This window comes from Uncinocarpus reesii, genomic scaffold (genome assembly GCF_000003515.1).
Source record: "Uncinocarpus reesii 1704 scaffold_1 genomic scaffold, whole genome shotgun sequence".
Classification (NCBI taxonomy): domain Eukaryota; kingdom Fungi; phylum Ascomycota; class Eurotiomycetes; order Onygenales; family Onygenaceae; genus Uncinocarpus; species Uncinocarpus reesii.
The window spans coordinates 2,081,353-2,097,748 of NW_003052500.1; the positions used below are offsets into that span (position 1 = coordinate 2,081,353).

General features: G+C 47.0%; 2 protein-coding genes across 2 annotated transcripts; both read right to left on the bottom strand.

Moving 5' to 3' along the window:
• Positions 1–1,075: 1,075 nt before the first annotated feature.
• On the bottom strand, positions 1,076–4,430 carry UREG_00889 (uncharacterized protein; the record flags this gene model as incomplete). The annotated part of the gene is made up of 3 exons (XM_002541328.1): positions 1,076–1,804; positions 1,856–2,499; positions 2,567–4,430. The coding sequence occupies 3 exons, from the start codon at positions 4,428–4,430 to the stop codon at positions 1,076–1,078; spliced, it is 3,237 nt and encodes a 1,078-aa protein (XP_002541374.1).
• A 949-nt stretch (positions 4,431–5,379) lies between these two features.
• UREG_00890 (uncharacterized protein) lies at positions 5,380–15,798 on the bottom strand (the record flags this gene model as incomplete). The annotated part of the gene is made up of 6 exons (XM_002541329.1): positions 5,380–5,553; positions 5,607–10,285; positions 10,349–12,389; positions 12,442–13,377; positions 13,486–13,512; positions 13,726–15,798. The coding sequence occupies 6 exons, from the start codon at positions 15,796–15,798 to the stop codon at positions 5,380–5,382; spliced, it is 9,930 nt and encodes a 3,309-aa protein (XP_002541375.1).
• Between the last annotated feature and the right edge of the window lie 598 nt (positions 15,799–16,396).

The following is a 16,396-nucleotide window of genomic DNA, read 5'->3' on the forward strand; positions in this document are numbered from 1 at the left end:
AGAGCTCCTTGTAACAACAAAAGGTGAACTCGTAGCTAAGATAAACGTCTGCAAAAGACAGTATTCGTCGGGTGCCGCTGGTAGACCTGATGCTAGCTGACCTAGTTAAGCAGAGCGCGTTTCGTGCTTTACTCATTAATGGCCCGGGAACCAAACAAATCTCAAGGTCAGCTTCTCCTCGGGCCCCTCTAGAACGCATTCGACTTCACGGCATCCTAAAACTAGAATGTTGAAGTTGGAGATGGTGAGTTGAAGAAGAGGCCCCGTTCAAGCAAAATCGCCAAGCTTTCCGCCATCTGGTCACGTGGACGGCGGAGGGCCATAGGGAATTGGGGATGTTGCGGTTAGAATTAGAGACGGACTACATGGCAGTAGTTGGGTTCATATTATATATAGGCGCCTTGAATGCCATTGATCTACTATCAACTAGGTCCGTGGAGATGGTGTGATGATGTTGACAGTGTTAAACACAGCAGCTTAAAGGCAAGCTTTGAAATCAGCTACTCGCCGTGTATTCTTCTAACGGGTATTGTACATACATAAGATGGTATAGGATAATGTCGACAGGTCTATTATAAGAAAAACCGAGACACCATCTGTTTTAAACATATGAATAGTTGTAATACAGTTGAAAGGAAATTCGTGCCCGCAGGGATGACAAGGGTAGGATATGCAATGGAAAACAAAAGAGAGTATCAATATACGAAAAGAAATAAAAAGGCTAATTCAGCTCACGGGCGCACCCAGAATAAACGGCCAAGTCGACACAAGAGTCATCGTAACAAGACATGATGTTGAAATAGAACGCAAAAGCAAGCTTTTCTGGATGCATGTTGCACATTAAATGCAAATGTAGAGGGGAAAAAAGACTCATTAAAATGATGTAAAGTTGTGGCCGCCCCGTTTCCATGACCGTTGATAGAAGAAATGCCGTAAAAAAAGTCCCCAATGATACCAAACCGCAAGGTATCCGGTGAAATGTACAGTCAGAGTCGCACAAAACGCCTTTCGCTAACCCCAAATCTTATGAAAATAGCTTTAGGCTAAGAGGATTGCTAAAAGGACCAAATGTTGTTCAGACATCAATCATTTCGGCATCTTCAACCAGGACTTCGTCGGCTGGGCCCCAGTTGCCTTCGAAGATAGTAGCACCTGCACGCCGACGCCGCTCGGTCCACTGGACTCCGAAAGATTGAATAATCTGATTGACCACAGGCCGGTCGGTCGGATCAGGGGATATCATCCACCGGACAATTTTATCGAGGGCTCCGTCATTGCTGGGATCAACCATGAAGGCTGGAGGGTCAGAAAGCTCACCGCTGCGGGCAGACACCAGATGTGGTCGGTTCCGCTTCACATTCTGTTCATCTGACAGCATGTCGAGCGTGAGTGGCTCTTCTGAGGAACATAAATCATCAAATGAACAACTATTTGGCAATGGATTTCCCGATGCATCGCGTAGGATGCTAGTTTCGGAGCTCCATGTCAAGCTTGGGACGTCGCTCATGTCACCGTTTCGAAGCTTCTGCCATGATACTCCATTATCAGGCAGTTCAACGTTGCCAGCAATCTCAAATATAATAAGACCGAGTGCGAAGATATCTGCCGGCTTATCGTACCGTCCCATGAGGACTTCTGGGCCGATATATTCTCGGTCACCTTCACCTTCAATGCCCTCGGCAGCTGGCCAGCGAGTTGCCATACCAAAGTCGGCAATTTTCAAAACGCCTTCGAATGTGATCAAAATGTTTGCGGGCTTCAAATCCAAATGAATGAACCCAGAGTCATGGATACATTTCAAGCCCTATGAAAGCATTAGCAGTTATAGATGATGCGTCATGGAGACAATTCTTACCAGTGATAGTTCCAGGAGTATTTTCCAGATGCGGAAATCGTCGAGTCTTGCTTTGAGTCCTACTTGCGAAAGGAAAACATCCAGGCTCCCTTCTTCACAAAATTCAGTCTGGATGTAAAGGTGGTTATTGTTTTCCCAGCTGTCAGAAAAAGAGATAATATGATCTGAATTTGCCAATGCTTTCAATATTGCCACTTCAGTATTTCGCCTTTCACGATCCCTGATTCCGGTGAAAGGTTGTTTCGATTTCTTGACGGCCCATAAGCGTTGTGGAAAAGCCGGTTTCCTTGATCCTGACACGAATGGAGTTGCTGGCTGTCGTTCAGTCACGCAATACACTTGAGAGAATTCACCGGTTCCTATCAGCTCGACCTTGTCAAAACGGGAAGTTAGACATGGATCAACTTCGGGCGCACTGTAGCCTCCAAGCGAAATAGTGGAGCGCTTCCCAAGATGGGGAAAGTATTCTCGGGGACCAGTTGGAGTAGCCGGCAGATTAAGGGAATAAGGCCCCTGACTGGAAGTGTGGTCACCATACGCTGAGATCGACAGGCCGCTTGGATCAGGCGGCAAAACATGCGCTTGGTGTTCTTGAGGAGTATGGGGAGACATGTGATCAATTGATTTACGATTGAGTGGGCTCGCTGTCCAGGAATGTAGCTTAGTATTCTGTTCAACTGATAAACATTGTGATCATAAGGGGAAGCTTACAGCAGGGTCCAGACACAACTCCTCCCACTTCAAATATCGAACTAGGCGTATAGTCGCTACCGTTTGCTTGAGAACCAGAAAACTGGGATATTGAAGACCCAAAGGCTTTTTTGGTCGGGGTTGGGGGGAGTTCCAAATCCATTGTTAACTGGCTATCTTGGTTCATGGATGGAGATTGAGAATGCGGGCCTTCGTCGCCGTCGACACTAACAATACTCCCTCGTCGGGAAATCGTAGGTTTAACAAAGCTTCTCCCGAAAATGCCCATACCTTTCGGCGCACTGTTTTTGCCGGTGATTGTGGACGTGTTAGTAGGCGTCCAAGGAGAACCCGCGGCCCTGAAATTGTAATCACCATCGATAGATTGACCAAAAGGTTTGCGCGCTGGCAACATAGTTGAGGTTCGCTTGCAGGGTGTATCGGGCATATTCTTACTGGTAACTGATGCGGTATGAACATCGGCAGCGTTTCGGTTCTTTTTCGATATAAGACCAGTAGACATGAACGCCGCTGGAAGAGGCTTCACAAGCCGGTAGTTGTCAGGTGTTGCAAATGAAGAATCGGATATATTAGATTCTTCATGCTGCAGACGGCTTGATACGAGTGGCCTAGAGGTACCAGCGGGGAGAGATTTGGAGAAATTGAAGATCGGACGCGGGCTTCCGGGTCTGGCAGGAGCCGGTGCATGTGTGGGAGAATCATCTGCAAAACTGGAGCTGGATGAGGACTGTGTAATAGTCCTTGACAGCGGGTGGGCACTAGGTACCGGCTGCCCAAACCCGGTGAAATGAGAGGGAGTGGGAGTTGACGTGCTTGCGAAGATGCCAGTAGATGGTGTGAAGCTATCGCGTTTAGCAGGAGAAAAAATATTGCTCTCTACGGACGCACGCTGGCGGTTCCGCAAGGCAGGAGTTGCAGGTGAAATATCAGGTGCTTCATCGACATTGACCCTATTCCGGGAGAAAAGGAGCCGATCGTTTTGGCGTTGTTGCAAAGTGGATTTTCGTAGTGATGATGACCGTTTGGGGAGGTTGGAGAATAGGGATGGGGTTTGCGGAAATAGGGGTGTACTTGATTCTTGTTCGCTAGGGTCACTTGGTGAAGGGGTGTCCGGACTTTCGTTATTATCTTGAAGAAGATTGAATTCAGAGCCAAAGTTGGCACCGTGAACACTTCTTCGTTTAGCCACAGGGCTTCCGAAACTCGGTTGGTCCAAATTCATCAGCCCGTCTCCTCGTTTGAGGGGACTGACTGAGCCGAAATTCCCACTACGTCTTTTCTCTATCCGCGAGGGGACAAGTTTTGGAACCATAGTTTCATCGAGCGACTCTGTGGGAGTCGTGCAAGTCGTCGAATTTTCCTGGGAATCATGAGGTTCCGTCACAATCGCAGGTAAGACCGGTTTATTCTCCGCTGGCTCTCTAGCGATAGTCTGGGACGATCCGGCGTTCCCATGATCGCGCGACTCAGCGAGAGCACGTTTTGCGGGGCTTGAGGGCATCATTCTTAACCTTGTTGATGAGAGACTCCCGTAGCGACGAATTCCAGGACGGTGAATCCTAGCGGTTGGGGAAAAGGGAATGGCGACCGGCGGCGAATTTGTGGAGGAAACGAAGAATAAATTTCCTTGAGATGAAGCTCGCTTCGAGGGAGAGATTGAGGAAATGAACTGGGCGTGTTTCCCAGGCGATGTATGGAACCTTGACGGCGAAAGAAGTCGAAAATCCGCCCCTTTTGACGGCGACCTGGAAAGCGAGCGGCGAAGTTGGTTGAGGGCAGAGTTGGTGTGTGAATGGAGTCCAGAGGGCGAAGGAAAGTGAAGGGTCCCCCCCGCGTCACGGTGCGGCGAGAACGAAGCAACCATTGTTGGCTTTGGCCGCTGTAGTGAAGTTCGGGAAGCGAGTAAATCGGGGTGAGTACTGCAGTCGCGTCTGATAACCTTGGATGGCGGGTAATGAAAAACGACTCAGCCTGAAGTGAAGAGCCTGAACGTGAGAAGTCAGAGGGAAACGTTGCGGTGGCTCCTGACAACTTTAAATGCTGGATGTTGTCAACAGCGAGCGCGCCATGCAGAACAAGTCAAGGGAAGGGTAAACGAAGGGATCAGGTTCCAGAGCGCGCGTCGCTATGTTTTGAAGGGATCGAATCCGGGTGTTTCCTCCATCCGCGCCAACTCAAACGTGCCAGCGGACCGGATACACGTTGCAAAGCAGGCTCGAGCCCAATCGTTTAGTTGCTTTCGAAAGAGTCTGACGCAAAGAAGCCCAAGGGAGCAATGGTGTCGGGGATTCGGAATAGGCGCGCGCGTTATCTTGGGTGGTTGAAACAGGTGGCTCACAAGCCTCGATGGGTTGAAACAATCCGTGCCGGAAGTCTGAAAATTGCCGCTCCGACACGCAGGACAAGCGTGGCGCGTCGCGCAAGCAAGGATATCAGGTGCCGACGAATCGATTCGAGGGTGGCAGCGAGCGTGAGTATGAGGGTCGAGCGATGGTGAAGACAGCAGGATGAGAAGTGAGTTGGATGAAGTTGGTTCTCGACTGGCCAGCAGGGCGAAGACGGTTCCTGATCACGGGACACGGCGCGAGTCTCATATTATTGTTGTTTCCTGCTTGGGAAGGAAGTGGGCGGGACACGCGATCACGCGTTTGTTGTGGCTGCCGGATTCGGCTAGCGTGACTGATAACGAACTGTTTGCTTTGTTTGACACTTTATCTATGCACCCGCTATCGGCCCTATGATATTCCGACTGTGCATTAGCTACATGACGCCATAATAGACTAGGCTTTTGCTCTGATTGGCCATCTCCCTAACTATCCTCGCTGGTCGCCCGTTGACGTTGACACATCCTGCAGCATACATTTCAACTCCTCCAATACGGCATTAGCAGTACTAGTATCTACGCGAGAACTTGGGCCAAAGATGCCAACATCTAATGAACCGTCCCTGATCGCTGCTTCAATATCTATCGACGGCTGGATTGGATTCTGAGGTTAGCAAAACTCGAATTGCGTGGCATCACTGAAGTAGTGCAACATACCTTGTAGACTTCTTCTGGTCCCATTGCCTCGACATTCAACCAGGATGGGCTATGTATCAAAGTTGTAGTCTCCACAGGAATTCCAGTTGGTGTTCTGGAGTTTGTGGCCTGGTCCGCCGTGCCCGCATTGGATAGGATATCCACCATATCTAGCTCTTCAAACGGTATAAATTTCGAGAGCGCGGCATCCGACTGCTCTGTGGAATCCGGATATCTTAGGAAGTTCACAACCGTATCCACCTTTATTCCCGTCCATTCCGCAATTTCATACAAGGAAACGAAGGAGTTTTGCGCATTACTGATCTCGCGTATGTCGTTTTGGATATTGCGAGCGAGTTGAATTATATTGCTTTGTTCCAGATTTTCAATGCAAAGGGGGACAATATTCAAAGTTGGAGCGGGGAGATTCGGAAGCCCTTCCATCGCATGGGACCTGTTAGCAAGATAAATGCCGACGATCAGGGGAGACCCAGGCGAGAGAGGAAAGAGTCTCGCGTGTACTTTAGCGTATGCAGCTAAAAATATCGACTGGATCGATACGCCGTGTTTTCGACCTGCTTTATCTAATTTGCCGATGCTTGAAATGAGGGAAGGACAATAGGTCTCCGTCATATCTAGCCAGTCGAAAGAGGCCTCTGGCGGAGTGTCGTGTTCGAGATTTGCCTTTGATAAGTATTTCGTCCAAAAGTCTTTTCGAGCATTTGGGGGGGAACTGATACTACTGAAAGCTATGAATTCGGACATATCCAGTATCGATGTGGGCTGTATATTTTCGGGATAACAATTCGCGGAGAGCATGTTTATAATCTGCTCCAAACTAACAGCATCATACAGTGCGTGATGGATATGCAACATCACTATTGTTTCTGACACGGTTTTGGACGCGTACAAGGTTACAAACCTTGCATTTGTTTCTGTCTGCCTATCCGAAGGATGTTGGAGATTATTTCGCCAGATGATTGGGTTTTCGACTGTCCTAAAAACTGCTTGGATATAGCGTATCCCCGAGTGGCCCGTTGGGAGAAACGTTGTTCGAAGAATCGGAAGCCGATCAAGTGTCTTGCTCCAGCCTTTTTCTAGTTCCTCATGCGTTATGCTCCCTTCTAAGCGATAGAGAAAACTCGGGAAAAAGAGCTTCCCTTTGGAATGCTTCCACATTTCTAGCATATATATTTGACCTGGTGTTGCTGGCATCACGCCCTCGACTTCCGACACTATTTTATGATGGCGTAGCAGACTATCAATGCCAACCTCTCTCAACATAGAAGAGCATATTAATTTTGAATCAAGCACTTCCGCTTTTGATTGAGAGATACGGGCAACTTGTGCCATCTTTTCAACACTGCCAGCACGTAGCATATCGCTAACTGCTAATATCACAGATTTCTTCTTAAGTAAAGCTGACACCTTGATTGCACTTATGCTATCCAGGCCAATATGGAAAAGGGTTGTATGCTTTCCGATATCCATCTCGGAAGTGTTCGCAACTGATGATAGCACGGACCTGATGTCACGTTCTAGTAGAGTCCATCCTTCTGGGGATGCATCACTACTCTGTGAAGAATACGATGTTTCGAGACCTCCTGCCGAGATGGTTGAAAACGTCAAGCCGCAAATGGACACTGTCTCATCATTGAATTCCACAGTTGGATTGTTAGGATTGTCCAAGAGCTCCGTAAAACAATGGCTAATTCGATCCAGTAATTCTGTCGTGCCGGGTAGACTAATAATTGTACTTTTGCAAGCAACGCGCCAAACGACTGCATCATTTGATAATTCCATCTCGACACAAATTGGATATTCAACATCAGATGAGCTTCGAACTGATTTATACAGCGCCCTATGGTCTCTCACGGGCCTCTTTTGGTATATGAATAATGTATTGAATAAGGGCTGATTTCCAATTCCAGACAGAGATTTCACTTTTCGGAGTGGATAATGTTGGTTTTCAAGTATACCGCCCATCATTTCCTGGATATATTGTAGCATTTCATGTCGAGAGCCGTGAAGGATTCCACGAATGGCAACAGAGCTCATCGTGGGAAACATTACTTCCTCAGCAGCAGCAGTGTCTCTGCCTGACATCACGGTGCCACAAACGAGATCAAGTTGATGTACGTAGCCTGCAAGCGTCATCAACCAGCAGGTCAACCCTAGCGTCTGAGGCGTGATTTTGTGTTTTCTGCAAAATGAGACAATCTTCGTATTGGACAGAGGTAGAGTTCTCTCGTCCCGATAGATTTTGAGAACCTTTGAATCGGTTTGCGTTGGGAATGAAGTTGGCTGCACTCCTTTCAGGTATCCTTTCCAAAATTGGGAGGCTTTTACCCGGTTCGATGAGTTTACGATGTTTTCTAGGGTAGCGTGGTATGACGATGGCTGCGTAGTCTCACCGAAGTAGTTTGCTGCGATAGTCTGGTGCAGTAGATCGAGTGCCCAGCCGTCATAGAGCGCGTGTGCTATGGAAATATGCAACAACCTTTGGTCTCGGTTTCGCAAAAGGCGTATTTTGAAAAGTGGGAGTCGCAGGCTATCGTTCACCGCATTCCTCCTTTCATCCTCAAAAATGTGATCGATTGAACTTTCGCTCGTAGGTATCTCCGCCCAATCCATTGGTTTGCCCGAACACATAACCAATTGTGCAAATGAAAACGGTAAATTGGGATCTGAAATATGCGTGAATGCTGTTCGCAGAATCGGATTATCTTCAATTGTTTTCTCAAATGCGTTTTTCAACTTGCCGATATCTACGTGCTCTTCAATTTCAAGAACATCTTGGTTGAAGTAATGCATGTAATCGGAAGCAATCATTTCCGCAAGCATCCCTTCTTGTAGAGGCGTGGTGGGCAAAACGTGCTGAACACTAGTAAGGTCGATGGCATCAGCTTCTAGAGATGCGCGAAGAGCGTTTTCCAGACTCGTGAGTGCCTCGAAAGAATGATTATCTGACTCGCGATGGTCAACAATCTCTTTTATCATAGCTTCGATCGTCTGGCAATGCATTATTTTGCTGACAGATAGCGCCAGGCCTGACTTTTTGAGTCTCGAGGAAAGTTTGATAGCGTCAATGCTATCCAAACCGAGTTCAAAAATTGAAGTGCTTTCATTGACTGCAATTTCATCAATATTGGCCAATCCGACGATCTCTTGCCGGAGTTGTGTGGCTTTAGGGCTCCATTCAAAGTGAGAGTGACCATTAGCCACAGATTTAGATCTCGAGTACTGTTCTGTTTCTGTATGTATTTTGCCGGGAGAGGTAGAATTGGCGATTGATCTATCACCGGAAGGACGTAAAGCCACAGACTGATCACCGAGGAATCGCAACAGAGTATCCTTGAATCGATTCAACAGGTCTATTGCAGCCTCCGAAGACAAAATTTGCTCCTTGACAACAATACTAGCGGTCAATGTGGCATTTCCATTATCCGTGGCTTCAAAAGACAAGGGATAATCAGCTCCGCCATGAGACGCTACAGGGACCCAGAGTGAGTCGCAGAGCGTGTGAGAGCCTGGAAGTGCTTTTTGAAAGACAAAAAGATTATCAAACAAAGGGTTCTCAACCCCCTGGCATGTCCATTTGATAATATCACGTAACGGCGTGTGTTGGAATGGAACCATAGAGGCATGAAACTCATGGCAAGCCCGGACAAGTTCTGATAATAAAAGGGTATTAGGAATCGGGATATGGCACGGAACTGTATTGAATAATGGCCCAATCACATCTTCCGCGCCGCTGAAATCTAGGCTCCGGCCGGAGCTCACGACTCCAAGTGTAGGAATGAAACCGAATTGTCTTTCGAACACGTCAAGCCAGCAGCCATGGATAACGGCCTGTTCTGTAACATTTAGATTTCGTCTGACCTCTTGGAAATGCTCCAGTGCGTTTATCTCGATGGTGAGAACGTGTTGGCTTTCCCCGAAAGCGTGTGAGTTGGAAGGTAGTGTCTGGGGTTTGACATCTCGCAGGTGTTGGACCCAGAAAGCTTCAGCATCAGGCTGCTTGCAAAGCGGACCAAATGGCAGCACATCGAAAAATAATGATGTTTCAATATTCTCCTCGCCGCCATATACTTGAACAACTTTTTCAAGAAGCAGCGCGAGACTAATGCCATCATATAAGCCATGAAACATATTCAAGCACATTAATGTACCAGATGGCCCAGATACCGTTCCGATTTCCCAGACCCTGTCGGTGAAATGGTGGAGTGTTGAACTCCACTTTGTATATCGTTTCTGTGACAGAATGCGCAATTCAGAGTCATCAGAAGTTTCAAGTTCAAACCACGGAAAGTTATCCTCTTTGAGTACTATTTGTGCATACCCATCCATTGTGGCCACGAACTTGGTGCGTAAGATCTGGCAAAGGCCTTGAACTTTCCGCCATGTGGCCATCAACCGGGGAATGCTAACGTGTGGGAACAACTCAAACGTAAAAGTCGAGAGGTACGTACGGCCTTGACTTTCAAGGCATCTGTATATCATCCCATCCTGCAAAGGTGTACAGGGGCTTACAGCCTCAATTATATTGGTAGGAATGCATAGCTCTTCGGCAAGCGAACCAAGATGTCGGTGAGCAAAGGCAGTGATTGATTGTTTGGCATTCTGATATAATCGGAGGCTGGATTTGACGTGATCAGCGGATAGTTGTAATTCTTCTGAGAGGACGGAGATCACAGGATCTAGGGAAAAGCATTGATAAGACTACTGTCAAATATTTCGAAGATAAAGGGGTCTGTTCTTACTTTTCATGATCAGAGCTGGCTGAGCAGTATTGAAGCCAGCCTGCTTAAGTGCTCGAGCCAGCGATATCACAGAGATGGAATCCAGGCCGAGTTGGAATATATTGGACCACGGTCCTACATCCGCCGCGTCACAACCTGCTAGCTCAGAGACTATCGAAATAACATCTCCCACTACTTTTGAGGTGATTTCCCCTTTCTCATTACCATGTGATATAAGCCTTTGCATTTGTTCAGGTGTCAGGTTAGCATAGATCTCCTTTAGCCGTTTGATTTCGATCTTATTATTTGGCGAAAGCGGAAAGCGGGTAAGTGGAATGATATGCGTTGGAATCATATAGCCGGGAAGATTTAGATTGCAAGCTCTTCGAACGTCGCCCAATATTTCATAAACTTCACGTCCCATGTCGATAGTAACGGTTGATTCTTTGTCATAGCACTCCCCACGGGTGATAAAAGAGACAAGGTGCTCTTTACCTGCCGAAGGATGATTCAACACCATAGTGACAGTCTCTCCTAGAATTTTGGACGCTGACTTAATAACGTGGTTGATTTCCTCTATTTCAAGCCGCTGACCACGTAACTTAACTTGATCGTCCATGCGCCCAAGGAAACAGAAGCTGTTATCATAGAGCATTCGCACAAGGTCACCAGTGCGGTATACCCTCTCGCCCCATTCGTCGAGATACTGGAACCTCTCCTCTGTTAATTGGGGTCTGTTCAAGTAACCACGGCCAACAAGCGGGCCAGAGACACAGAGTTCACCAATGCCACCTTTCAACACTGGAATATTGGTCCCGGGTTTGAAAACGAAGGAGCCAACGTTATCGAACTGAGGTCCAATATTCGACGGTTTATCCCATTTTGTCACTCTGGGGAGCATCGTGCAGCCAATTGTGACTTCTGTCGGTCCATAGCCGTTATATATCACCTGCTTTGACCCCCAAGCATCCAGAATCTCTTGCTTCAGCGCCTCGCCACCAGTAATGAATACTCCACGACAGAGTGAGGGAACTTCATCGGGGTGAAGCAAACGAGCCAAACTAGGTGTCAAATCGATGTGCGTTATTTCAAGCTCTCTAATCGTCCCTGCTAAGTCTTCGAACAAGACATCTCTGGGACATGAAGTAACGCAGATTCCGACACTCCAGCTCCAATACTGCTCCAGCACACTGACGTCGAAATGGAACGAGGCAAACTGGAGCCAGCGAGATGTGTCATCCCAATGTCCAGCAAATAACCTTTGGAATGAAAGCATTGCTTGGATAGCGTTGCTGTGGGTTATCTCACAGCCCTTTGGTGTACCTGTGCTTCCAGAAGTATATAAGCAATAGCAAGTATCGTCACCGCTGACTGGATGCTCGAGTACAGGAGAGTTGCACGAGATATTGTCCAGAAGTCCGATATCATCCAGGGCTATCACCTTGACACCGTCAATTTTCAACAATTCTTCCTTTTTGTCGGATGTGCATAGTAAAAGTTTAGATCCTGAATCCTCCATAATGAACTGTTTTCGTGCGATGGGTGCCCCGGGGTCTAATGCCAGGTACGCGCACCCTATCTTCAAAATCGCGAGTATAGCGAAGTACGCTTCAGGACATTTATCGAAGCAAATTCCGATTAACCTTGATACTGATGCCCCGAGTTGTAAAAGGAGGTTGGCATATTTATTACCTTGGTCATTAAATTCTTTAAATGTCCAACTCTGAATCGTCAATATGTCGTCAGAGCCTGGCGATCGAGATGCAAACTCAAGAGCATTTTTTGATGGGTTTTCAATGGCCTTTATTTCAACAAATTGATGTAAGAGACTGACTGGAGCCGTAATATATACATCTTTTCGAGGGACGGCACATTTAAGCGCTCGATCCATCGTCTGAGCGCTTGTGCAATCGGATTCTGGAGAGAACAGGCTGTCCATTAGAAGCCAATCAAGCTGACTGAGTAATAGTTGCGCTTGATCAACGGGCAAGATATCGTCTCTGAATGTTATGCAGAATTCGAGTTTATCAAGCTTAGGAGTAAGCTCGATAGAAACAGGATACTGTTCAATGTGTTAATGCTATACTAAATCGGAGAGGGAGTATTCGACATACATCGGTAACAGCCTTTTCTCCAATAGTAGTCCAAAGCTGCTTCCCCTCCACGGTTGGTGTGAATTTTTGATACACGAAAAGGGTGTCAAACAACGCCGTGTCAGAACCGGCAATGCGTTGAAGTTTGGATAAAGGAACATGCTGGCCCTTAATAAGAAGCGAATTAAGTCTCATTATTGCCTGGACGAGCTGTTTGTTACTACCCTCGACAATGTAGCAAGATGGAAGGGTTGTAAGGCAGGGAAAAATGGCGTTTTGAGCGTCACCGGGCATGCCTCGACCAGAAAGGACGACTCCATATGTTATATCGCTTTCTCCTATATAGGAGGCCAGTAGCCGTGCCCACGCGGCTTGCCCAACAGCCTGCAAAGTGACCTCAGACTCGGCACAGCCCTTGTAGATGGAAGATAATGACTTTGAACAAAGCTTAGTGAGCGTGCGTATCTCTCTTTTGTCTGTGCGTCGAGGATTTAGATCAGGGAACTTCGTAACTGGCATGTCTCTGCAGAGTTCGTCCCATACGTTCTCCGTATTTTCAACCTCCCGGGCATTTTTAGCCACGATTGATGCCAGCACAGGGGATATTGGCACTGGTTCTGGAAGGGGATCGCCGTTGTAGAACCTAGAAACCTCCGATAGAATGAGATTCAACGAATGTGCATCGTACAGAGCGTGAAGTGCAGAAAAGTGAACAATCGTATGGGTCGACAATGTTTGCACTGTTAAAAACCAAGGTGGACGGTGAAGTTGGTCCAAGGCATCCGTGCCGTTCGGCTTGTCATAATTCTTTACCAAATCATATCCGTCTCCGGATGGGTGGTCATGCCAGGGAAGATCAAGAATACCGGGCTTATATGTGACCATTGCAAATGGAAACATTTCATCTTTTGACATGACAAAAGCCAGTCCTGAGCATATCGTTTCTATTGACAACAACTTGCCACGCGTCTTTCAGGGCGCCGATGTCTAATGGGCCTGTTGACCGGAGACACAAGTGGTTGAAATAAAGACTGCCTTTCGAATTTACGAACAACGCCAGCATACCGGTCTGAACTGTTGTACATGGGCGTACTGATTGAATGTCAGTATCAGAGTGATTGCCTATCTCCTGACAAACGGAAGCCAAATGGCGAGTTTGAAAAGCCTCGATATCGAATAGTTCGTGATTGTCAAATACTCCGTTTGCCACTAATCGTTTGCATCGAGATGCAATCTGGGCTATTGTAGGAGCCTAATAGGAGTCAGTATCCTTCCGCGTGGATTTATCAAGGCAGTTGTTCATACCTCTAGTAGGTCACCTGCCGCAATATCGTAGCCTCTTGTTCGCAGATTGGAGGCAATCTGTATGGCATTGATGCTATCAAGACCTAATTTATATATCGTTGTCGTAGGTTTGATATTTTTCGGGTCGATTCTCGCCAGGGCTGCCACTAGTTTCCTAACTTCCAATGCTTCATTTGACCACTCCAAAGGTTCATCAGCGATAGTTTGTTTCTCGGCCACTGGCATTGAAATGCTGAGAAATGTAGGAACACCGCCTTCCAACATGCTAATATCAGTAGTTCTGGCATGTGGATATTGGAGAATGTGACGAATAGAGTCCATATATCCCTCCAACATTTGACTTAAACCGTCCTTTGGAACATGTGGCCCGTTGCAGTAAAGATGTAGTTGAAGGATATCCTTGTCGGAGTCCGGAACGATTTCACAAATAAACGGAAAATCCATATTTCCAGATTCGTCAACTAATTTCCATATCTCCTTGTTTAACTGTTGGGGGCTTCTCTGAAGGAGCAAGAGACTATCGAATAGCCGCGAGCCATTGGGACTGAAACGGGACTGTAGTCGACGTAAAGATGTAAGTTGGTATGGAAGCATATCCGCCTTAGATTTTCGCAGTTGGAGCATAAGGTCACAATTGACAGTATTCCTGTCTAGCTTCACCCTCAAGGGGAGAGTATTAAAACATGGGCCGATAATACGCTCCGCTTCATCGACTGGTAGGGTCCTACAGCTAGACACGTCTCCAAAGCAAATGTCAGATGATCCGGAGTAGGAAAACATCAATTTTGCCCACGCGGCTTGTAATAGGCTGAGAAGAGTAACAGATGCTGTCTTGCACGAGTCCATCACTCGAGAAAGTGGAATATCCAAACAAGTGGTACAGGTATTGGGCCTCGTCGGCTCCATATTCGGCGCTGGGGCAACTAGGTAAGTGGGAGAAAATCCTGACAGATAACTGCCCCAGAATTGATCTTCTGCTTCGATATCCGCCTGGGCCATCTGCTCAATGTAAAGGACGAAAGGTACGACAGACGGCAATGGTAGCCCAAGAACAGCTTGCTCAACCTCTTGAAGCAACTGTGACATTGCTTCCCCATCATATAATGCATGGTGAATCAGCAAATGTAGTTCTGACTTCCCCGTGGTACTATTTTGAAGCTCTATGAAAGCATACGGCAAAGAGAATTTCGCAGCAGATAGAATGGATGTTTTTTGTCGTTCAACAACGGCGTCCACATCTGTACTTGGACATTCCACAGAGCTCCAGGGAAGTTCCGCACTATCCAACACAATTTGGGCAAATGCATACCGAGCGTCGTTTGTTGGCTGGAACCAAGTCCGCAAAATATCTTGCCGTGCGAGCATGGTCTCCCATGCTGATTTTAACTTCGCAATATTCCCCGATATTTCGAATGTGAGATGATTGAAATAGGAATTATGGTCGTTGGCTATCACTTGTGATAGCATAGCTTCCTGCAAAGGAGTGCACGGCAAGATCTTTCGTATTGTCCTCTGTAACTGTTTTGCATCGCGTTTGATTTGCGAAATAAATTCAGGCGGGAATAATGCTTCGAAATCAGAATCTTGTTCCTGATTCGTGACTCCGGTGTTATCGCGGTGATTGATTGCAGCAGCGAGGCGGGAAACCGTGTCATTTTTCAAAATGACCGAGATATCCACTTGACCCAGTCCAGCCAGCTTTAACTGTCTCGATAAAGATATCACCAGGATTGAATCTATGCCTAGACGGTAGAATGAGGTGTGACATCCGATATTGGCTACCGAAATTTGCGTGACAGTAGCGACTGCATCCGCAATTTTTGACTCTGTCTCTGAAAGTTCTTCGGTGTTGCTGTGTATCTCAGCATTATTGGCAAAAAGATCTAAATATTCAGGGGTAGCCTCAGAGACGAAGTTGGCCAAAACCTGCTTGTCGACCTTTCCGTTCGCCGTCATGGGAAGCGTTTCGAGAAGGAAAATGAAGGATGGAACCATATATGCCGGGAGAAGTTTTGTAACAGTGTCGAACAATGTTTTACTGAATATCGATAACCGATTGAGGTCCGAGTGCATATTGTCTGTTGTCGGAACGCAAAAGGAAACTAGATGTTGACCACCACTTGCAGTATCTGCATAAAGTAAAGTCGCACAACTGTTGACGTTTCGACCCTTGAGAATCGCGCTGTTGACCTCTCCGAGCTCAATTCTTTGGCCTCTGAGCTTCACAAGATCATCCCGCCGGCCTACAAACGCAAGCGAACCATCAGGAAGCATCCGACCATAATCTCCAGAACGGTATATTCTACCATACTCTGGATGTTCAACGAATTTTTCCCGTGTGAGATCCTGCATATTCAAATAGCCCAAGCCCTGATATTCAATTAGCATGTGTACTAGTAGCTGGTAGTCGATGGGCCACCGACAACTTGAGTTCCACCAAAACACAGCTCTCCAACTGCTCCGCGGGGCACTGGGATAAAGGCATTCTTTTCAGAAACTACAAAAGCAGAAGTGCTCTTTAATGGCTTGCCGATGTTACTTAGAAAATCTGTGGGCTTTACGCGGGGCCGCACCGTGCATATATTCGTCGTTTCGCAAGGGCCATAACCTAGATTCACGGCTACGATTAAATCGAGAATGCTATGAAAGAAAGAATTAAACGCACCTTGAT